General features: G+C 49.9%; 1 protein-coding gene across 1 annotated transcript in view; it reads left to right on the top strand.

The window, feature by feature from the left end:
* The window catches only part of EPHB1 (EPH receptor B1), a 311,624-nt gene that overhangs the window by 160,257 nt on the left and 126,721 nt on the right, over positions 1 to 24,646 (top strand). Inside the window, exon 3 of the mRNA XM_021715103.1 lies at positions 6,422 to 6,577. Coding sequence (XP_021570778.1) covers positions 6,422 to 6,577 — 156 coding nt within the window. The remainder of the gene's footprint in view (positions 1 to 6,421; positions 6,578 to 24,646) is intronic.

Here is a 24,646-nt window from a genome sequence, read left to right as displayed (position 1 = left end):
TGTGAATGGGTGGGTGGGTGCATCAATGGGTGGACGGATGGATGGGTGGGTGAATGGGTGAGTGGGTAAGTGCATAGATGGGTGGATGGATGGGTGGGTGAATGGGTGGGTGAGTAAGTGCATGGATGAGTGGGTACCTGGAAAGTACTTCTTTGCAATCAATTTTCTCAACATATTGCCATGAATTTAAAGGGAATCGGGAGCTCCCAAAGGGCCTTGGCTTCCAATGGAATGTCCTGGGGTTGTTCAGCCAGACCCATTCTGGAAAACCAGAGACTGCTTTTGAGAGTAGACAGAAGCATCCCAGCACAGGGACCTCAGGACATCTCCTTCCAGGGAGGCTCATGCCTGCAGTTTCAGAGCCAGAAACCCATGATGTCAGCCACCAGTGATGTGAAGGTGATGGGGACATTCAGCCACAGGAGCGACTTTAAATACCAGGCCCAAGAGGGGGCCACATGTCCTGCGGGAGGAGCTATGCGAGCCACGTGCCTGGTCCACAGGGATTTCTCACCCACCGCCACCACACCCATCCTGCAGTTCTTCGTAGCCGCTGAGAGAGGTTTGTCCGCCTCCCTCTCACAGAGTGGGCCCGAAGTGTGAGATAAAGGGGAGGGGGTTAGGATCCACTAGCTCTGGGCTGCGAGCCTCTTCCTTCCTGGCCTGGAGCATGCGCCCGGCCCTTCCCTGCCACCCGCGAGGCAGGCCGACTTCCCCAGCCAGCTGCTGAGCGGCACCTGCCTCGAGAAAAAGGCACCCGCTTCTTAAGCAGGGGATGAATATTCATTGGCATGAACCTTTGAAAACTCATTTGGGGAAAAAAATTAGATCAGAAGAAGTAATCGGATTATTAAAAAGAAAGAACAAGGACAGAAGGTGGCGGCGGAGGGAAGAATCCCATTTAAAATGCACGGAGAGATTTCCTTCCCGCGGTGTGGCGCTGACCCTCGGACCGGGCGCTGGGAATCGTTAAGCTTTCCCACATGTCTGCTGCATGAAAATGTCGTTAGCGGAGGCCTCGTGTGAGGGAGGAGGGGCAGAGGCAACGTGCACCCTCCACATTTGGAAATTCTAAAGTGATGTTTTGAGGTTTTTCGTTTTATCTTCTTTCGATATCAAGAAAAATCGCGAGCGCTAAAGAGGCTCTGGTGAGTGCTGAGTGACAGGTTAAAGGGCTCGAATAAAGATTAGCTGGTCTGCTATCTCCTGAGGAAATTGCATAAAAGTGGTTATTCCCTCTTGCTTCTATTAATTTCCTCTTCCTGGCTGCTTGGAAATGCTTCATAACCCGATGCCGCAGATGGGGACAAGCAGCGCCTTCCATTATCTCAATCACCGCACTGTTTATGAGACACTTAATCTGTTTCTTTATAAAGTAATAGTACCATGGGTGATGGATTCAGTGTCGCTGGCAGTCTGTGTGCAGAGACGGGAGGGGCGGGGCGTTCTGGAGAGCACCGGAAGCAGCAGGTCATTTGTTACATCGATGAAGCTCTGAGAAGTTGGGTGGGTGTTTCAAGGTGCCCTTCTGGGTACCAGCCAGAGGTGACGTGTGCCGGTCTCTTGGCGCTTGAAGCGGGAGAGAAATGTGGTGTGTTTGGCCTCTTGGATGGAGAATGCGCACATGCTTGGGGCTGGGGTGGGATGGTCTGGTCTTCTCCCCCTTGCTGGTCAGTGGCAGGGAGAGAGGGCTATATGGAAGGTGCCTTCCCGAAGTCTCTGCTCTGTGAGCTTCTGGGTCTTCTGTCTGCACTGTGATCACTTACCCTGGAAGGAAGAAAACCCCTTTTCTTAAGGAAACAAAGCATTTGTAGGCAGCACTGGTGTCAGAAACACACAGCCCTCCGGGTTACAGGTGTCCAGCTGACAAATGCAGCATGTGAACACACAGCAGCATTCAGGCAGCCCCTCTCTTTCACCTGCCCTGGAATAGTAATGCCGCTCTCGCCATGAGGCCGGGCACTTTCTGAGTTAATTCCCCCTTCCTGCTTCTCCTGTTCTTCCACCTCTTCTCTTCCTGCTTTGTCTTTCCCTCTCCTTCTGAATCTCGCCTCTGAGCCATCACGAGAAAAGCACTCATCTTACCAAGATGAATCCCCAAAAGACACGCGTCTGACTGGTACCCTGTGCACTCACAAGCACAGCACAGACGGCGCTGCTGGGGAAGCAGTGGTCCACCTGGGCCTCCCCCAGCAGGAAGGTAACCTCCCTGGGTCTGTCGCCACCTCTGCACTCCACTCATTCCCCTAGCATGGGCCTGGCTAGGGGTAGAGACTTGATCAATGTGTGTCAAATGAGGAGGCTTGTAACCGTAGTAAGCATGCAGACCACAATCCCGTAACACGAGGAGACCCCCTGAGTTGTGAAATGATATTAAAAGGAAAGAAATACATTAGCCACCTCAACATTGCTTGAAATCGGTGACATGTGTTTGGTTAGGCTATCACAGGACTTAATAATTATATTTTGAAACCACAGAGACGTTAGTCAGGTGTGCAGTCTCCGGGCTGCCCGAGTTCCCACCATTCTGCACGGTGTGACTCACAGTTGCTTTTTGTGGTTAAGTGTCTGACCTGGCTCCAAAGTCCATTTACATTTGCTTCCCTTGACCTGTACGTTCCTTGCCAGCATCTGCCCAGAAACTCCATGTATCACCCCCAGTTAGCGCTGCTTTTTCTCACATGGCAGAATAGTTTTCTTATTTATTTTCCTAGGCTACATTTCTAGTAAAAGAACGATATTATTAGCTTTTACTTCTTACTAGTGGCATCTGATTCAAGATGAATTAAAAAGACTTTGTGGATTAGTCTGACACTTTAACCATAGTTTAAAGCATGAATTCTATGAGAAAAATGTAGCCCAAGTGTGCTTACAAGTTACAATCTAAAAGTTTCATTAATGAGCATAGGGATACTGCTTCTTTTATAAATCAAGGAATGCCTAGACATATTTTGTTAAGATATTAAGTTATGAAATCTGCACTATTAAGGAGATTCATCCATTTTGTAATTATAGGTGATATGTTTTTTTACAGATATAATGATTCCCCCATTATACAAAACTGAAGTAATCTTTGCAGAAACATAGTCTTCCCTTTGGTTCCAGGACTTATTTCCCTGCTCTGGAACTCCAAATTTACATTCTGACCCTGAATTCTGAAAGTCCCTGCAAAGAAAACTTTTCTTTTAAAGGTAGTAGGTAAGTTGGGGTAGAGAGGAATTAGCATTACTTAGCACACACCGATGCTAGCAACATGTCATAGTTGAACTTATTAAATTCTAATGACTTTGGGAGTTATGGTGAGAAGTTAAAGGATCTTTGTCACAGACTTTTATACAGATGAGCAAACTGAGGCTCTTAGGGATTACATAACTTGCCTGCGGTCACCCAGCTAGGAGCCAGCAGAGCCGGGAGTCAGACCAAGGACTGCCTGGCCGCTGCCCAGAGCTCATTTCTCTGGGGAGGATGGAATCAGGGGCCCTCCTGGGACTACTTTTCCAAACCTTCTCTGAGCTTCTCTCTCAACAGTCCAGCTTAGTCTTCCTCACCTCCGTTTCCTCCCCCAGGGCCACCTTGGAGGTCAGAGATTTTGTCACCCAGTGCTGCTTTCCTCTATCTGAATCTCAGGGGAGGCACTTGCCACATGTCTCTGCCACATGGGGCCATCAGGATGAGTGTTGATGCTGTTAGCTTACTAAATGTAAAGTGAGGAGGCTCTTAGGTGTGGAAAAGAAAGGGAAAACATCTTGTTCTTCTTGGACGGATACATTAAGAAAATTACAGTGTGGCAGGGAACAAATATGACTGTTTGAGCTGTCCGTCCCTCCCTTCCCCCCCCCCGGGAGCAGCTCTGCCCAGTCTGGGTAGCACAGGCCTGGGGGTCCTCTGTTTTCCTTCTCTGCAGAACGAGTGGGGCCAGGAGTGCTGGGACCTTACCATGGAAAGGGCCAGGTGCTCCTCACAGGAGACGAGGAGAAACATGGAAAGAAGAAAAGGAGAGAGAGAGAAAGATGGACAGGGAGGCTGCCCTGAGAGGACGTGGAAAGGTGGACGTGGAAGTCACATTTTAGGATAGCTTGGGCTTGTCATTCAGTGCTCCCCATCTCACTTTTTTTAGTCAGAGTCTTAGTCTGTCACCTAGGCTGGAGTGCAGTGGCAAGCTCGCGGCCACCGCAGCCTCAACATGCTGGGCTCAGGTGATCCTTCTGCCTCAGCCTTCCAAGTAGCTGGAACCAGAACCACAGGCACGCACCACCACGCCCAGCTAATTTTTTGATCTATTGTAGAGACGCGGTCTCGCCAAGTTGCCCGGGCTGGTTTCAAAGCTCAGGCAATCTTCTTGCCTCCACCTCCCAAAGTGCTGGGATGATAGTGTGAGCCACTGCACGCAGCAAGTGTTTCCCCTTTTATTTTTTAATAAAGATTCCATTTAGTTCTTTTTTTTTTTCTCCTTTCTAGGGAGAAGTTTCCTTTGAATATGCAGAGTAGGGTCAGCAGGTGGCCCATTTTTGCATAGGTCGTAGCAGAAATGGCTGTTCCCCAACACCTGGGAAACTGCATTTACCCCAGTGGGCTCCACGTTCCAGGGAGACGCTCTGCAAAGCAGGACTTCTTGGCAAAAAAAACAGCGTTTTCCAAACTTCTGGGAAATTCTTTGATAAAAAAATGAGATTAACTTTTTAAATTCACATTTCAAGATATCTAACCACAGCAACCTTTGGTAATAGATGCTAGCCCAAAGAACTTGGATTCCATGGAACATATTTGAATCGTTCCTTCCCGAACGTTGTATTTCACAGATTGTTTCCCGCCTGCCATGGGTTCCCACCACAGAACAGGTCCAGGGAAATGGAAGCCCTGGCTTCGCTTTGAGTGAGCAATGGGATGAGGAAATTCTCACAGCACAGGAACCCATTCTTCCTTCTAGTCTTGGCAGAAAAGCAGAATATGTTTCAGATTGCTTATATGTGTGTCATCACCATCATTTCTCCCACTGTGTGATTCCGGGGAACTTTTTTAACCTCTCCTTGTCCCGGTTTCCTCATTAGCAAAATGGAGATAATGATAGCTACCCCATAGAGTAATGCATGGGAAGCACTTAACACGACATGTTAACAGATGGCGGCTACCGTGATTATTAAAGAGTGCTCTTGCGCTTTCCAAGAGGGAACGATATATTTGGGAAGATGAGTGTTGTATAAGTAGAAGCCATTACAGTGGTAGTTCCATCCCACAATGATCACCTTGTATTGTAATTGTCTAACTACCCTGGATCAAGAACTCCTTGAAAGCAGGCTCAATTTTCTGATTCCCTGGGCTAGGCTCTCAGGAGAGGCTCAGTAAGTGTTTGTTGGATAAATGAGTGAGGTATGCAAGAAAGCCAAGCAAGCTGACTCACTGGAAAGTTTTACCTGGTCTCAAAGGAGGGTGGGCCACAGCAGGTTTCATGGGGACAGGAAAAGTGGGGGGTGAGGTGACTAGAAGGGGCTTCCGGGCAAGTTGGGCAGGCAAGGTCAACCTGTGGAGGGATCAGTGAGGGGGAGACAAGATGTCTAGACTCAAAGGTCTCCATGGGTGAGATCCGGTCAAAGCCCGAGGACCAGCCAGGAGTCAGAGTGTCACTCATCATAGGTTGATCCCAGGGAGATCTGGGAGGAGGGGCCCCACATGGGAGGGCTCTTCCTGTGGGCATCAGGCTGTATCCGGTACACCCAGCCCTCCTCACTGCCGTGTGCATGTAGATGACACAAAGTGCATGACACATTCTCTGGTCCCCTGTCTGCAAAGCCAGCCTTTTCTTGCACCACCCCCCAACAAGCATATCACAATGCAATTAAGGGCGAATGCTGTTGTTGAGGCAGTAACCTTGAAATCACTTTATTTTCAAAGAATCATTGTGAATGTCAGTCTTTCCTATAGAGCAGACATGTATTCACACATCCCAGTGTCCCTCCCATGGGTTACAATGGGGCATTTAAGAACTGTGGGTCCCGTCCACACCAACAGGACCCTTTTCCACCTGAGGCTATAAGGGAAGATGCCTTTGGTGAGTGGCTCTGGATACACCCTGGATTCTGCAGATCAAAGCGAGAGAGAGTAACCATTCATAGAGCACTTATGTCCCTGGAACTGAGCTACGTGTTAGATTCATTTTCTCAATTAAATCTCTTGACACACCTGAAACTGAAGAATTATTATTCATATTGTTTGAATGAGAGAGGCCGTTGGTACCGGGAAGGTATATTTCATAAAGGATTTTTGAAGAATTACAAGTACTACATGGGTGTTTCCTCAATCTGAGATACTTGGTGAGAGGGGACATCTTGATGTCCTTTATTTAGAAGGGAATATTTTCCAATTCTGTGGGCGAGTTTCTGGCTGCTCCTCCTCCATTAATTCTCGTGGTCTCTTTGTATTCCAGCCTGTCCTGCAGGGACGTTCAAGGCTAGCCAGGAAGCGGAAGGCTGCTCCCACTGCCCCTCCAACAGCCGCTCCCCTGCAGAAGCGTCTCCCATCTGCACCTGCCGGACTGGCTATTACCGAGCGGACTTTGACCCCCCAGAAGTGGCGTGCACCAGTAAGTGTCTAGTAAGGGCTTTGGGCTGGGCTGGGGAGTTCTGTTTCCTGACAGTATGGGGGTGAGGGGTGTGGAGACGCGAAGACACCATCCTGGAATTGCAGAGAGCAAAGCAGAAATACCTGCCGTGGTGCTGAAACGGACAGCTCCTCGCTGGGGTTGCAGGGCCATTCTCCTTGCTCATTACCACAGGGCCAAGAGTACACTCTTTCTTCCGGGAGGGCAGAAGCCAACACGGAGAGTCTTTTGGGTGCAAAATCAAGATCCATTAGGATATTGCAACAGCTAGTCACTCTTCCAGTCACCTCCACCAAGAAGCCCTTCTGGTCCCTACAGCAGAGAATCTTCACTGGGATTCCTCTGTCTTTGTAACCAGACATCCCTCAGCTCTCTCATTGTTTTATTAGTGCCCCCTTTTTTCTGTCCTTGGCTTTTTCTCAGTGACCGAATGAAGGTTCTTGTGTGTCCCTTCCAGTACCCAGCAGCATGCAGCATCTGTGCCCCCGTCAAATGACAAGACCAGAACTGACTGCAGAGTGCATCTCCAAGGCAGAAATTGCAGGGACCGGGGCTAATGCGTCAGCTACAGCTACCCTCCCCTCACCTGCTGTAAAGAGAAGAGCAGTTATCCTGCCAAAGTGGGGAAAGGCAACTCCATTTTCTGGGTAGAGATGAGGGAGGGGAGAATTTTCTCCCAATATTCCCTTACCCCATAATCGTTGGAGGCAGGAATGGCTACCATCAATGCACAGTACTTTAGAGAACTTTTTCTGCTCCCCAAGTATGACAGCCCTGAAATAGGGACCATATCTCTTCTCGAGATTCCCATTATATTCGGGGTCGGTGCTCCAGGTTAGCATCTAATGATGCTCAAACTTTCTTCTTCATTTGTGCTGCTGCCTGGCTTGCTGTGAGTGGGGATCTTTCCTTATGCCCCTTTGGACCAGATCCCCCCATCTACCCCCAGTATAGAAGACCACAGAGGAGTGCTTCATACATACCTGCAGTCTGATGAACAGAAAAAGTGACTGGACTCTGAGTCGAAGAATTTCTTAATTCTAGCCTTGTCTCACATATAACCTTTGCTGGGTAAAGAGGAGGGACGGACGAATCTCCTAGATAAAGTTCCTGAGCTCGATCAATGCTTATAGATTTGAACTGAGGAAAAGCTCATCCCCTTGTAAACCGATTTTCCCCAGATCTCCCTCTCTGGTGGGTTGATATTAACAAAAATGATTCTATTTTCACTGACTAGAGTTCCTGTCTTTCTGTTGTGGTGTTTCCTCCACCGGTTTCTGAAGTCCCCCTGGGGAGCCTTCCATGAGCCTGCAAAGCATTGTTTCATGTACTTCCTTAGAAGCTGCTTAGGAATGCTGAATTGCTGCTGCCTGGGTATCCAGACCAAAGACCGATTTCCATGATTGTCAGAGCACATGCCCAGCATCTCACGGCTTCCCTCCTGAACAACAGCCCTGCCGCTTTTGCTCATGAGCCCCCTCACTGGCCAGGCTCTCTCTGTGAACAGAAGTCTGGGCCTCCCAGCCTCCGACTTCCACAGACACACCTGAATGTTCAGCCAGTCCCTGGAGATGGGTGCCTAGACAAAGTAGACCAATGACCAAATGCCCAGTGTAGCTCTCTCCATCTCTCTCTCTCTCTCAGTCTCTCTCTCTCTCTCTCTCTCTCTCTCTCTCTCTCTCTTCAGGCTTGTCTTCCAGCCATCTGATCTGATGGACTTGAACCCCAGGACCAATTTCTGGGAAAAAATGGGAACATCCCAAAGACTCTAGTCTGTACTTGCTACACCCTCACTCCCTCCACTCTACGTAGTCATGTCCTGAGTGTGTCCTCTTAAAATCAATCCTGAGCCAGGCATGGTGTCATACACCTATTGCCCCAGGCACTTGGGAGTCTGAGGTGGGAAGATTACTCAAGTCTAGAAGTTTGAGTCCAGGCTTGACAGCATAGTGAGAGCCTGTTTCTAAAAATAAGTAACAAGCAAACAAATAAACAAGCCCTTACGGGTGTTTCTTTTCTGTCTCCGGGGTTACAAACACCTACTGTGGTCTTGCCACAGTGTCCCCACATTACTCAGAAGGGAGGTGACTGCTAGACTTGTCCATGTGTGTCATCACAACTGCCACACCATTTTCACAGCTCTGTGCTCTTATGCCCCCAGATGTGGAACACTAGGGTCAGATCAGAAATCTCTAAAGCACTGCCAGGTATGGCCACGGTGCCTGGTCCTGAGAGCAGTTCATGGACACAATGTCCAGCCTTTCGCCGTGGCCTGCAGGGGCAAGTGCTTGGTGAGGGGATCCAGAGGGCAGGGCTGGGGTGCCACACCATGCTAGGCAATGCAAGTATAAATAGTCCTATTATTTTATTGAACCTCATTATATATTTGATTTATTGTGTGCCAGGAAAGTACTGTATGAAAAAGTCAATTTGTTGGCTTTTATAATCTCATTAGGGTTTCCTTTTAAGGCATTCTAATTGGAGGTGCCATCTGTTCTCTTAAAAAGGCATCGCACATCACCACAGTAAATAATTTTTCAGATACTAGGAGCATATCTGGAGCTGTTGAGGCGAGGCATAGCCCTGTACCACAGCCTGGTTCAGCAGGCGAGTAGGGCAAGTGCACCCTGACCCAGCCCAGCTGAGGCGGGAGCATGTAGGTGCCTGCTGGCTTTGCAAATGCAGTTCTCCATCAGTCCCACCCAGAAACAGTCACAGCTTTACTGGGCAGTATGGTACCCATGGCAGGAAGGAGAGCCCCATCACCCTAAGATGTACAGGACCATGGGCATCTCCATCGTGCTGGTCCTGTGGGTGGGGGGAAAGGGAGGCCGTGCCAGGGGAGGTCACGGCCTTGAAGTTGGGAAGGGCCTGGGGTTTAGCTTACTGCTGTTGTCTTTGTCTACTCAGTTACTGACAATACTGAAAATTGTACAGAGAAACTTACAACTTGCCAATGCACTAAGAATTCATATTTTAATGAATCCTTTTAATCTCCTGAGGCCAGGCTTGGTGGCTCAGCCTGTAATCCCAGCACATTGGGAGGCCGAGGTGAGTGGATTGCCTGAACCCGCGGGTTCGAGACCAGCCAGGGCAACTTGGCAAGACCTTGTCTCTACAAGAAATCAAAAATTAGCCGAGCATGGTAGTGCACACCTGTAGTTCCGGCTACATGGAAGGCTGAGGCGGAAGGATCCCCCAAGCCCAGCAGGTTGAAACTGGGTGGCCATGAGTATGCCACTGCACTCCAGTCTGGGCGACAGAGTGAGACTCCGACTCAAAAAAAACCACAAAATCTCTTAGGGCCCCCAGCTCTGTATTCATTGCATTTTGTAATGCTAAAAGTGTTCATTTATCCCATCTAGATTTCATGATACCTTTTGTAGCGTTGTTCAGGCATTTTTAATTTTTGTTTTGATTCACTGGGACAGCCAGTTATCCCTTGACTGCTGAGAAGCCCCTGTGCATCAACCTTGTGTTTGAGTTTTGTCATCCCTCAGCAGGAATGTGGTCACACCTGCAGAGAGCATCCAAGGAGCTGGGTGGGCTCTTGGTGAAGCCAGAGAAGGGTGATGGAGTGCTGGGCATCCTGCATCCACAGTTCTGTTCCTGCTGCTCTAGACGCTCAGCTCCCTCTGGCTTCTCCCTCTTCCCTGCACGTCTGCCCAGGCCTACAATTTTAGATCTGCTGTTTGAGTTCCTGGCTATCTCTTGCCCACCATGGCCTAGCACTTGTCCATACCCAAGAGGAGGCCTCTTTCCCCTACCCTAAGCCAGGTAAAGAGGCAGGAGCTTGGGGAAATGACTAGAGGCAGGTGAGAGGTGACTCCCTGGCCCTCTCTGCTAATGAAACTCTCTGAAGGAAGACAGCCTAGTTGGACCATGGAGATCACCTTCAATGAGGAATTAGCTAAAAGTCACTCACAGCAAGGGGAAGGGGGCCTGGGGCCTGGGGTAGCCCCGCCAGCAGGGAGGCTTGCAAATTGGATGACCAAGGAGCTGGCTGTGCATGGGTTTTGCCGTGGACGAGGCCACACCTTCCTCCTCCTACTGCTCCCTGGGGCACAGCCCAGAGGCCCTGAGTTTTCCTGGGGCATCTTGGCATCCCCAAGGTGCCCCCATCTGGAGTGGGTCCTGGGAAGGCTGAGAGAATCATCAAGTGCATGGAGTGGTTGGAAACAGGCTCCAGCACTTCAGAGACAATCACCTGACTCTTGACGCTATCTCGTACCTTCCCTGTGACCTTGGCCACGTTTCTTGGCTTTCTTACGTTCTGTCATTTTGCACTCACAACCTCATCATCATGAATGCCTTTCTGAGTTGTTGTGAGGATTCAGCCAAATAGTGTTGTAGAGTCTGGCACCGTGCCTGGTTCGTAGTAAACTCTCAATCGATGTTAGAACTCGCTGTGGTTACATCCCTGGAAAGTGTGAAGATCGCGAAGCTTCCAGCGAGAGAGAGGATGGTGGGTATCTGAAAATAAAAGTGCCGTCGTCAGGGGGAGTTCAGGCTTGATGCCGTCCTGAGCGTCACAGCAGAATGCATGGAGCAGCCCAAATCACACAGCCATCTTGGCCTGAAGGTGACTGCCGTTGACAGAGTGTGCCGTGGGATAAAGAAGAAGGCTGGGTCACGCTTCCCAGATGTTGACCAAGCCAGCCTCCCCTGGACAAGAGGAGACCGGGAGCTGATCTGGAGCGACGGCCCACGAAGCTGGGTTCTGTGCCAGGAGGGCCAGATGGCCGGGAAGCGTGGCGGGGTCAGCTGGCCCAAGGGAGCAGCCAGGAACACACGAGATGCACAGTCGTGTGAGGCCTCGCACATGCATGGCTCGCCTTCTGTTTTAAATGATTTCTAGTTTACAGGGGGACGAAATGCAAAGGAGGAATTTATGAAGCAGGTGAAAACAGATAATGATACCTTATAAAATTGCTGTCTGTGGGATACTCTGCGGTGGGACTGGTGTGGAAATAATGACCTTGTTCCATTTCTGACCACAAAAACCCCTTTTCTGTCACCCACACGAGGGAAATTTTGATGGATCACAGAGGCAAGCTAGTGCTTGTCTTGTTTCTTTTGTTTCTTCCTCAAATGCAGTGGGTTGTCCTCTGCAGTTTTGATCTTAGAAATGGAAGGAAGAAGGGACTCCAGAGGTCATGACGCCCCCTGAGCCTGCCTGCCAACCCCTCAGATGAGGGGTACAGTGCCAGCCAGCCCTCTGGGGCTCCCTGGAGGCCGCCTGTCGTCCCTCCTGACTGACACCGAGAGGCAGGGGAGCTGAGTGGCAGAAGCAGCGACTTTGAGTTTGGCTCTTGATGGTGGGACCCGGGGCATGCTCCTCAGCCTTTTAAACACTTGTTCTTCATGGGCAACAGCGGGTGTGCTGGAACTCAAGTTCGGAGGTGGTGAGAATAAAATCGGAGGGTGTAAGTGAGGCACCGGAGGAAAACTCGTGTGTGTCTGACTCCAGTTCCACACCCTCAGAAACTTGGGAGTTCTTACCAGCCATCACAGGGCAATAGGGGGTGGGGAGGGAGGTCCCTGTGGCACAGGGATCGTGCCCCTTGGTTGGCTTGCCCAGAGTGTGACACTCCGGGAGCCCAGACCCTAGGGTTTCCAGGATAGCTGAATGGATAGGGAAGAGGGCACCAGGGCTTAGAGGGAGGGAATGGCCTTGGAAGACAGGACCAGAAGGAAGTCCTCTGCGGGCGTCCTCTGCAGCCAGGCCTGGTGGCCATCAGGGTGTTGTGGACACTCTCCCAGGACACCAGCTCATAAGCGTTCTCCCACCAATATTGGGCACAGGTCCTGCCGGGGGCCAGGCTTGATGAGGTCCCCGCTGATGGCTTCCTTTAGGTCAGTGGTTTCCAAGTGCAGTCCCAGGCAAGCAGCCTTCCCGTCACCTGGGACCTTGCTGGAAATACATATTCTCAATCCCTCCCTAGACCTGCCCAATGAGAAATTCTGGGGGTGGAGCCCGGCAATCAGCGTTGTAACCATCTGTCTTTCGGATGATTCCGAAGCCTGCTCAAGTTTGAGGACATTGCTTTAGAATTAGGTCATGCTTCTCTCCTCTGCTTCATGACTTCTGGGGAGAAAGACTTTGGGTGAATTCCCGCAGGCTGGAACTACGTGTGCCAGGCTGGGGTAGGGGGTGTGAATATGTATGTGAGAAAGAGGAGGCGTGAGTGTGATGTGAGCGTGAATGTGTGCGTGTGTTCTGTGTTTGCGCGATTCCAGGGAGGGTCTCACTAGTTTTCAGAATCACTCCCACCTGATCTGGCTTGGTATCCAGTTCACTTTCACTCTTGGGGGGTCAGAGCAGTGTCGAGACCTCCAGGGTATAACACTAGCTGGGACTGGGAGCAGTGATGGGAGAGAGAAGTCAATGGAAACCAGGAATGAGCCGGAGTCAGCTCGGGGATGCAGAGGGAGAAACTAAGGCAGAAAGAAAGTGCCTGGTGGGCACCATTCACCTGAGATGGAAGGTCTCATGGATAGGTACATAACTGGTGCCCCAGCCCACCTAGCAGGAGCTCTGGCCAGGGGAGATCTCTAGGCTGCCGCTTCAGGCTGGGGCCACAAGCCCCCCACACAGACAGGCATCCGGTGTTTTCACTGGACTCTCTGCATGTCTACACTTGGGAAATGATTTTAAATACGTGTTAAAAGTTGACGTTTTTATAAATGCTCAGTCTGTTAAATCTAGGACTTGCATATACTAAAAGGAGGCTGCATATACTAAAAGGAGGCTGCATATACTAAAAGGAGGCTGCTTTGCTCAGGTTGGCTTGACTGTTGCTGACCACAGCTTTCTGATGGACACACCAGGTGTCCTATTCTGTAGGTGAAGCAGTGAATGGATTTTACCCTGATGCATGATACATGATCCCTGCTGCACATGACACATAACATCATTTGTGTTTCCTGAGGGGGAGTAGTCTGTGTTTTCCTTGAGGTGAAATTCAGACAAAGCCTAGCGATCGACAGGAGTCTAAAAGCAAGCCTGACTGTGGGCTCCCAGTCTGTGCTGCCAGGTAGCTGGTTCATACACCTGGATGCAGAAGGAGGGAGCGTGACGGTAGCCGGGAAGCTATTTATGACTGTCACTGCTGTCTCAGGAAGGGCCAGCACTGCCTGTGCCAATGTGCATTCACACTTCTGTTATCTACCATTTCTTTCCATAGTTGTTTTCCCCAAGTGCATACAACTCTTCTGAGGAATTGTGTCGCTCTAAGTTTTAAGCTAACAGCTAGGTGCACCTGCTGCTGTGTCTGCTTCCGCATTTTATGCCGTAAGAACATTTGGAGATACCTGTTAGCATTCATGGTACGGCCACCTCAGATCCTCCCGACATCAGCCTTCTCTCCCCAACAACCAGAGAGGCAGAGGCAGCCACCCCCCTTTTATTTTTCTGAGCATGTGTGGTGGCATTCATGTATTGTGCAGGGGAGTTTCGTTCTATGACTAGCAGCCACTGCCTGTCAGTATGGAAGAGACTTCTTGGACTCTGGATGGGGCACTCCTTCCCTCTCCCTGCCACTGGCCAGCCACGGAGGACCCATGTTCAGTAGACTGGTGGTTCTAGTGTTAAGGACAACTGTCTCACCCTTCCTCAAACCTCTTCTTTCAGCTAGACAGCTGTTGTTTTATCCATCTCCCAAAACACACGATATCTTAACCCTTCCCCCCAACTCTCCTGGCTCCTGGCTGGCCTTTTGGAATCTCTTACATGTATCCATAAAGTCAAAATATGGCTGCCAGCATTACACCCCTTCAACCCAGATCAGGGTTCAGTAGACGAGTGCTGGATTTTTCTTGTGGTTGGGTTATTGTTATGCAGCCGCTAGAACTGCGGGCTCCAACCAGACATGTCAGCCACTAAGCATCCAGTGCCTGTGGTTGTCCCCTCAGAAATACTACCTACCTGGGTCTCCCCTATGGTGTATTTACAAAGATGACTTCAGAAACTTGCCTTGTGGCAAGTTACTCTTCCGTGTATAAATTATTTTGAATAGGGAGCATTGTCATCTTTCAAACAAGCAGTATTGGTGAAATTGTGAAGAGTGTGTGCTCAGGTTCAAGTCTTGTTCTGCCTCTTGCCAGAGGTATGGAGCAAGGTGGGGGCAATATTGATGGCTATCCCACTGCATGGGCATGGGAATGATGCAGCTGACCCTTTAGAATGCTCTTTGGCACACGGGACACATTCGATGAAAGGAAGCTATTTTATTACTATTACCAGAGTTGTCTACCCTACTTTGATGTTACTTTCAAAGCAGCTTCAATCCAAGCACTGGCATGATCATTTAGTTAACATTTCTTCCTTTGGCACACAAGTGTTTGTGTCCTTTTAAACGTTACCCTCGTGGAAACCTCGGTTTGCTCTCTGCACTCGTTTTCTTTGCAGGCGAATAAACTTTTAGAGAAAGAAGCAGTGTCAGGAGGCCTGACTTACACGTAGGGAACGCACGCTGGTTCGTGTCAACCTTTCCTTGAGGCTCACAAAGTCCTGATTTATTTGTGTGAAGTTCCAGAACTAGGAAGGGAGTGAGCTAAAATTTAATCTATTGTCTTCTCTGTTTTAAAAGCCAGAACAAAGCTGTCTGCCCCTGATTGTAGGATCCTTCTTTACTATGAATGTGCCTTTGTGGTCTCAGGTGGTGGTCCTCATGTCAAACGTGTAGGTTCTGGTCCCAGGCAGAATTGGTCTGGGATGGGGGCTGGAACTCAGAGACGGCTGCAGCCCAGGTTCTTCAGTCTTCCCGCTCCAGGTCCCCCCTCAAAGACAAAGACAGTCAGAAATGGGTGGCTCCATCTCCTCTACCCTCAGCCAGTCTCTCACCCCATCCCCAGAAAGGAAGGTTCCTTGCTTTGCACACTCTGAATAGTCCGTGCTGGTTAGAGCTATTGGGGAACCAGCCTCCCACCTGTCCCTTGGACTGGAAACTCTTTGACACACTGATTTAGATTTTTTTTTAACCTGCTCGTGACCTGGAAGTAGGTGTCCAGTACGGTCAGGTGAGATCCCTGTTGTTGGGATCAGGTTGACTCTTGGCTCCATCCGTCGCCGTCAGTGTGGGTTATTTAGCCTCTCTGAATCTCTGTTTCATTTTCACACAAAAAATGAGGATATTGTTTATGATTGTGCCCATTGTGAAATATATGCAAAATACCTAAGTGCTCCGTAAATTGTTGCCTTTGTTTGGGTTTTTATAAATAACATTTAAGAGGTGGGTCTTGGATCACTAGATGACGCAATCCCAAATAAGAAAACAACGAAAATGTAGTGGGGGCGGGGTGGGCACTTTAAATCAACTACTCCTAGACTGCTATCCTAGGCTGGTTAGTTCTGACACCATCACCCTCCTGTCTTCACCATACCACAACGTAATTGCACATCTTGGTCCCAAGCTCCTTGTAGGCGGTTCCTGAATGGCTTTTGATTCTCTTAGTCTTCCTTCTCCCATCTATGATAACTCAGCACCAGATCCAATGCAATTCAACAAGAGACAAAGTCCAAGTGTCCTAGTGGGGTCTGGGATATAGCTCACTCCTGGGCCTCTCACTAGCATTCTCATGGTGGTCAGTTTTCAAGGTCATCATTGCCAGTTGGACCTGGAGCCTGTGCTGACCCACTGCTCTTCTAGTTATTGACCATTGACTTGTCCAAAAGCCAGGTCCAGAATCTATCCTGAGCTCCATCACACTGGTTGGTGCCCTGGGCTCCACACACACCTCTCTTCAGTATACTTCTCAAAGTCCATCCCCATGTGCTTGCAAACTCTACCCACTCCCAGGACCAGCATCCTTCCCGCCATTCCCTACAGGGCACCACACCCACTTTCACTCCCCTGCCATGCTGGAAACCTGGCACCCAGCCAGCCTTTCTCAAACCAGGATTGTGGCTTTCCAGATGCCTTGGTTTGGCAACACATATGAATACGGTATGGAGGCCAGAACCAGAGATCCCAGACATCACTGAAGACTTCACTTGGCCATGACAAAGACCAGGGGACCCCAGTGTCATTGACTGTTATCAGGGATATAGAGGAAATCCGTTGTTGGCATGTGTAAAGGTGGCCTATGGATGATGTCCACAAAGAGCAGAGGCTACCTGAGTCATTAGCGAGCTTTCTGTAACTGGAAGTGTAGGTGTTGGGATGACTGCTGAGAGGGCTTCTGAATCATGTGGAAAGGTAGGCAGCGTGGCCAGGAATGGTGCTCAGCGGCAGTCTGGGCATGCCCACGCCTTCTGGAGCATGTATGCCACGGGGCCTGGAAGCCAGCGTTTTGTAGTGATTTATTTTAAAACCCTGCGTCTGGTCTTCCGTGAAGCTTTCCACACAGTTGGCTGGAAAGTGCCAAGTCTGAGCCAGACACCTGAGGGCTGTTATGATATGAGACTGGCTGTGGGCTTAAAGGCTGACTTTGCAGTGTATAAACAGTCGTCGATGACTGAAAGGAAAGAGCGGGCTGCCGTCGGCTGGGGGCCCGGGATTCCCTCCAGCCTGGGCCACAGACCCCTCTGCCTGTCTCAGTAAAGAGTGCTCTGGCTGAAGTCACATGAAGAAGGGTGGCTTGTCTTGCAGAGGCTGCAGGGATGAGGACCACAGGCCAGGTGGTCACGAAGGTCTCTCTGTCCTCCATCCTCACTCTGGAGAGTGGTCCGTCATGGCAGCGGTCGTCATGGCATGCTGCTCCCTCCATGACTGTGGGCGTAGACTTGCAGAAGATGCCCAAGGGGGTCTTTCGGCGGCTCCTCTGGGTCACCTCGAGCTCTTCTCACCTTGGAAATGGCAATAAAGGATGCTCAGTGGTACAGTCTGGAGTGAACCCGCGTGGCAGCTGCACAGTGAACTGAAGCTTAGTGCAGGGGCACTTCTGGGCCAGCCGTGCACAGAGGGTGGGGCCCTCGGGGACCAGGGGAGCAGTAGTCAATGGGAAGCCACAGTCAACACCAAGCCACGCCAGGACACAGGGAGCAGTGATGGAGAACCACTGTGTTCTTGCAAAGAGACTATTGTCTGCCATCTAGCAAAGGGGACCTGAGAGCCGGGTGAGAAGTGGCTCTCCTTGTGGGTGAAGGCCAGGCTTCATGCCCATGTCCTGGGACGGAGCCTGTATGTGGCTCTGAAGTTAGCCACACCCATGTGGCACCCTTCTAAACAGGATGGTCTGTGGAACACCAGGGCCTAGAGGGTAGAGGCCTAGAGGGTAGAACACCATCACAGTGCTGCATGCCCCAGGGCTCCACCACGTGTGAGCCGCAGGTTGGATCAAGCATGTACACGTGTGCCCCTGACATGACTAGCTGGTGTTTGCTGAAGTGTTGCCACAGTTTAGACAGACACTGTGCTAAACTTCTGACGTGGCTTTCCCCAATTAACCTCCTAGGACATAAAACTGGTACCATAACTGCTAGTCCTAATTTATAGATTAGGGAATTGAGACCCAGGAGGACTCAGTGACTTACCGGAGTTCACACATTAGTGAGTGGCAGAGGCTGTATTTTTCCCCAGGCCCGACTGGGTTCTGGGCTCCAGCTCGTTTACCCTCTGTGCTAGCCGGCTTCCCTCAGGAAGGAGGGCCATTGGCTCTAAGGGGACCTGGCACCAAGCTCATGGCGGCACCCCAGATGAGATGGGGAGGGATCACGTTTCATTGGCTAGAACATGTCATGTGAACACAGGAACTTTGCAGCAACTTGGATGGATTTAGAGTCTATCATACTCAGTGATCTGTCACAGAAACAAAGACCAGAGTACCACATGTTCTCACTCACAAGCAGATCCTGAACATTCACCATAATACTATTAGAAAGGGATTGGCAGTATCAGGAAACTCCTGGGGTGGGGGCAAAGTGGAGAACACAACATTAATAAGGGTACCTGAGATCAAAAAAGGCTAAGTGGGGACCAAAGGGAGACCCAAACTTTACCTGTACGATGACTACTTGGATACCTAATCCTGAATTGCATCCTACATCTTTAAAATAAAAAAAAGTAAAAATAAACTTGTCATGTGTTCGCCACGCAAGGTGGCTGGGAAAGGTGTCTCCTTGTGAGACCAGGGATGAGAATCAGGCCCCAGCAATCTACATGGGATACAGTCCCCCAGGGGTGGGCATTCGTGCCCATCCAGTGTTTCATCAATATAAACGTATAAACAGTAATATTGCCCCAAGGCATATGCCTGTATATGTGTAGGAGCGTCTCCTAGAAATGGAACTTCCAGGCTCCTGGGTGCACACTTAGGACCAACCGATGTTACCAAAGTGCTCTCCCAGATGCCTTGACCAGTCTGTGCACATGCTGGCCGGGCTGGAGGTTGTTGTCATGACTTTCAGTTCTGCCAGTATGACTGACTTCCTTCTGCTAGATGGCAGACAATAGTCTCTTTGATTCGCATCTCTCTGATTATGAGTGTGTATTATTCCTATGCTTACTGAACAACTTATTTTGTCTTCTGGGAATTGTTTGCTGCCCGGGCAGTCCTCCCCATGTTTTCAGCTCTATTTATGGGTCCTTTTTTGGGTCATCTCGAGGTTTTAGTTTTTGAACTCAAATCTGACTGTTGTTTCTTTCCAGTTTTGGAAATTTGTGCCTTGACTTTTTGCCTGGGATTTATTGTATGTCCTTTCCACTCTAAGACATGACAGCATCCTCATACTTTCCTTTATTTCTCTGTTTGGTGTTTATGTGTAACTCCTTCCTTCATCTGGAATGCATTTTTGTATAGGGTGTGATATCAATATCCTTATTTTTCATATTAAAATGATAGCTCATCAGTGTCATCATATTTTAGTGAGATGCTCTTTTATTATATCTGAATGTTTGTACATACATACTTTTTTAGATGAAATCTTGCTACATTGCCCAGTCTAGTCTTGAACTCCTGGGCTCAAGCCATCCTCTCACTTTGGCTTCCTGAGTAGCTTGGACTACAAGTGCCACTGTGCCTGTGTCTGACTCTCTAACTCACCTCTATTCTTTCCTATTGATTTGTCTGTTCTGGCTTCAGGTCTAAATTGTACTGAAGATGATAGCTTTAAGGTATGTCTCAATGACTGGTGAGCCGACTCCCTGTATGTTATTTATTCTTAACCATTTTTTTTTTTCTTCAAGATGAACCTTAGAAACAGTTTGACATCGTTCATTAAGCAATCCATGTAACTGGGATTGGAATTGCATTGAATATAGGGATTAATTTGGGGATAATTCTCTTCTTCATGACATTCTTTATTCCATTGTGGCACATGGTATTCAAGTCTTCTTTTATGCCCTTCAGTAAAGTTTTATAGTCATCTTCATACAGGTATTACACAGGCCTTATGAGATTTAGTCCTAGGTATTTTATGGGTTTTGTGACGATTGTGAATAGATGCTTTTTTCATTATATTTTCGAACAGGTCATGATTACTAATAGAGGACTCTCTAATGGCAGGAGCAGTGAGCTTCCTTCCACAGGAGGAATCTAACAGAGGTTGGCCAAGGTGAGGGCTGTCGAAAGTATTCTCTAGGGACACGCTGACCATCATGGTTTCTTTGCATTCCTAGAATTAGTGTGTCTGTGACATGTCAGAATCAGGACTCAATCTTGGGCGATCTATAACGCCCTGGGAAGTATACCTACGTTTTCCATTTCTCTTTTTTGTTCCCTTGGCTTTGAATTGCTGCATTGGAAATAGGGCCTTTTCTGTGTACCTGGAGAGAGGCAGCACATGTCTCTTTTAGAATTGCGTGAGACAGTTCCTGGAAGACTCTTCTGTGTATTCCCAAGGAAAATGGAATGAATAATCCATGAATATTTAACCCATAATCACTTCCCAGCTGTTATATCAATGCCTTTCTGATCTACAATCTCTTAAGAAAAATAGAGAACTGTGGCAACTAGAAAAAGATTCTATCACCCAGGGAGGGAGCTCTTGGCCATTTTTGATGAACGGAAGGGATGCAGGACTCCTCCATGGACACTGCCCTCTCTCTGAGACAGTAGAGAGAGAGGACTCCTAACCATGCAGTGGCCCCGAGGCCTCATCCCACCTACCTCTATCCTTCCTGCAGCAAGAGACTCATCCAGTTCCAACCAGGAGGTTGCCTTATTTGTTTGTTTTGTCTTTTGAGTCGAAGTCTCACTCTGTTGCCCAGGCTGGAGTGCAGTGGCATGCTCACAGCCTCTACCTGCTGTGCTCCTGTGATCCTTCTGCCTCAGCCTTCCAAGCAGCTGGAACTACAGGCCTGCGCCACCACGCCTGGCTAATTTTTTATTTATTGTAGAGATGAGGTCTTGCCAAGTTGCCTAGGCTGGTCTCGAACTCGTGGGCTCAGACATTCCTCTCACCTCGGCCTCCCAAAGTGCTGGGATTATAGGTGTGAGCCACCACGCCCAGCCCTGGTTGTCTTCTTTTTACTTATTTTATTTTATTTTGTTTTATTTTTGAGATGGAGTCTCACTCTGTCACCCAGACTGGAGTGCAGGGGCACACTCATGGCCACCGCAGCCTCGACTTGGGCTCCGGCAATCCTTCCGCCTCAGCCTTCCAAATAGACAGTACTGCAGGCCCATGCTACCACGCCCAGCTAAGTTTTGATTTATTATAGAGACAAGGTCTCACCAAGTTGCCCGGGCTGGTCTCAAACCCGTGGGCTCAGGCAATCCACTCACCTCGACCTCCCAAAGTACTGGGATTACAGGCTGAGTCACCTAATCGGTCTGTCTTCTTCTTCTTTTTTTTCTCACTTGACATTCAGTTCTTTATTTGTTCTTTATCCCAGACATTTCTATATTATTTTGAAATCCTTAAATACCATTGTGTATATATATAGTTTTTAATTTTTATTATAAAGATGTGGGGTACATTTCAGGGTTAGATATATAAACATTGATCATGCAGGTACCTTTGTTGATGAGGTGTGCCCCTCCCTCCCCTAGCAGTTTCCCACAACTGCTCATTGCCTTCTTATAGCATTATAATTATTCAAGGTCCGTTGGAAAGATACCTTGGAAGGCCCCTGCCGTTCTCTCATCAGAGCCTACTATCTGAGAGCTTCGAGTAAGTAAGCTATGTGCCACACGAGACCAGCCAGTTCTGCACTTCGGAGAGTGACTCCAAGGGAGCTGAGATGGAAGGTTTCTATCATGTGTGGCCCTCAGGCCTGATGGACCATGGTCCAGTGGCTGCCAACCAAGTGCCAAGATGCAATCCAGGTCTCAGTCTCCATGCTTGCCTCTGCGTGGAGAAGACTGCTGAGTTCTGGGCTGTGTGAAAAGATGCTAAATCACCTATGGAAAAACGTAGGTATACTTCCCAGGGCGTAATAGATCACCCAGGATCGAGTCCTGATTCTGACACGACACAGACACACTAATTCTAGTCCAGGGCCCGTGCCTCAATTAGAAAAGACATCTAGAACAAGGATCTCTGTGGAGGCCCTGTCCAGTCAGGTCTACCCTTCTGTTGAAAAGACTGAAGTGTGGCCCAGAGTCCCTGGATTTCAAGAAGACTCTAACTGCTTTCAACTGCTGCCTCCAATGATGGCCAACACCCTGGAGCCTACCCTGGCCAGGTGTGGCCTCGCATACTGATCTTTCAGCAGGAAGTGCTCTGCGGATCCTTCCACTGAGACTGATAGGGTCAGAGGTGTCACGAGCAGGACCTGGGGAAGGGGCCCTACCAGGCTTGGCGGGGGGAGGTCTGCGTGAGGCCTGGGGAGTCCTAGGCAAAAGGGTGGTTTTCCTGCTCCAGAGGGCCTTCGGGTCAAGCATCCTGTACAATGGTTTTATTCACTGTGCGTGTGTGCACTTGGTCCCTGTTCCTCTTCTCAGGTGAGGAGATGGACAGGGACTCCCGGGGGACTGCAGCCGCGGTCTCTTCTGCATGCGGAACACTCCAAGGCACACTGAATGCTCAGTGTGTCCTGTGCCACTTGCTTCCCCCGTGAGCGCCAAGAGGACAGTGACCCCTCCAGGCCCCCCTAGCATAATGCCCGGCCATCTCTAGTCTCGGGGGCCGATCCCCCACCAGCCTCATCAGTCAGCGCTTCGTACGGCTGTTATGCAGATGGCCACGTCCCTTGCGTAACTTCAGCTCCAAGGCTGGACATCAGGGGACTTTTCCCAACCTCACATACACAGCAGGGCACACAGGAGAGTCTCACTGAACACGGACGGACTGATCCATCAAAAATCAGTGAAAGATTGGGCTCAGAGAGAACTGCTAAAGGTCACTCTGCGGCAAAGCCGAGACGGCCCTGTGTTCTCTTTGTGAGTCTAGTGCCTGCCCCCTTTCAGGGGCAGGGAAGGAGTCTTGAAAGCTGTATCCTTAAGATGGCATGCCCTATGGTTCGGCCTGATTGGAGTGTCCCCGGGGGACCTCCAGGGGGTGAGGGCATATCAAAACTTTCCTCTCTTTGGCCTCACCATAGGCCACCACTAGAAGATTCTGTCCCTCCCCGACACAGGCCGTGGCCTGCGAGACTGGCCACAGCCTGCGAGACTGGCTTCAACACCTTCCTACAGACCTACACGGCCTTCCGGCTCCCAGCCAGCGTCCAAGGGCTTCTGCAGACCCAAGGAAACCCAGACTCATGGACTTCAGCCCTGGCCAGGAAGAGGGGCTCTTTCTTGGAAAGTAGAATCCACTCCCTTCCTCCCAGACGATTAGTTCCACTGAAGCAGGAGGAACAGGAAGTGCGTTCTACAGACACTGGTGTTTGGCGGCATGTGTAACACTGGGCTCTCGGAGGCTCCCGGATCCCTCTCAGCAGGGTCCCTCCTTGTTTTGACTCATCGTTTCTTCTTAGTACTAACTGTTATGATTAGGAGAATTGCCTGAGCACAGGCCCAGTGTTTCCGAGACCCTAATGAGCAACACGTGCGTCTCGCTCCGCTCAGCCTGGACTCACCGTGGCCCTGTCTCCACAGGGAGGCCGCTGGGATGGCTCAGGACAGGGGTCTTCCAGCTGCAAAGAGAGGTTCCCCACCCCGGGGAATGCTCTTCATCACACCTGTGCTGTGTGCCCTTAGGTGTCCCCTTCCAGGTGGAGGAGTTAAGGGTGAGCTTGGGGACCTGCCAGGCCTGCACTCGAGTCCCAAGCCCACGACTCACCGGCGCACAAGCTGGGCGGGTGACACCACCTCTGAGCTCTCCTCGGGTATAAGCGGAGGTCATAGTTCCCACCTTGCAGAGTGTTGGGAAGGTGGCATTTCACTAAGCAATGCACAAAACTGCCCAAAGCAGTACTTTGCCTACGGGGCTTATTAGTGAAGGACTATGCACAATTCTATTTTGGCCTCCCCTGACATGAAAACCCACGCCCTCAGACACTCCCTGTAGAAATCTACCCCCAGGCAGAGGACCCGATATTGCTTATTCACCCAGTGGCATGAACAACTTCCACCAAGCCAGAGCCATGCCCACCGGAGCTACTGGGACAGGGAGTCCTTTGGGTCACCTAGCAGGCTTCAGCCTACCAGACAGCAAAGGTGTTGGTGACAGGTGTGCACGCCCGGCCGCAGACCCACATGAGCAACAGCTGTGTGACCGCAGACAAGCCATCCTGCCTCTCTGGGCCTCCATTTTCTTATTGTTAAGATGGGGGTAAGTTGGGCAGAGACGCGAGTGGCACAGTGTCTGTAAAAAGACCGTTCTGTTCAGAGATGTTAAAGAATATTCAGAGTCTGCCTCTTGTTTCATCTGCTGCTGCCGCCCAGGGCCAAACTACCTCTGTGGCCTCTTGCCTAGATGATGGCCGTGGCCTTCTAATTGGCCGGCTTTCTTCCACCTTTATCCCCGCCCAGCCTGTCTCCACAAGACCACGGGGGTGCTGCTTTAAAAGTCTGAGCATGTCATTCCCCTGATCACAGCCTTCCTTAGAGTAAAATCTCACTTAGAGCAAAATTCCTGGCAGGCTGCCACCAGGACTCACATAGTCCTCCCCGCCACACACACCTCCCTAATCTCTGTGACGACCCCTCTCCCTCTTGATTATTATCTGGCAGCCATGCTGCTTCCCTGATCTTCCTCAAAGAAGGAACTGAGCACATTCT

This window comes from Carlito syrichta, unplaced genomic scaffold (genome assembly GCF_000164805.1).
Source record: "Carlito syrichta isolate Samal-C Ts95f unplaced genomic scaffold, Tarsius_syrichta-2.0.1 Scaffold306659, whole genome shotgun sequence".
NCBI classification, from domain to species: domain Eukaryota; kingdom Metazoa; phylum Chordata; class Mammalia; order Primates; family Tarsiidae; genus Carlito; species Carlito syrichta.
The sequence above is the reverse complement of the archived record's forward strand: the minus strand, read 5'-3'. Positions and strand labels throughout refer to the sequence as shown.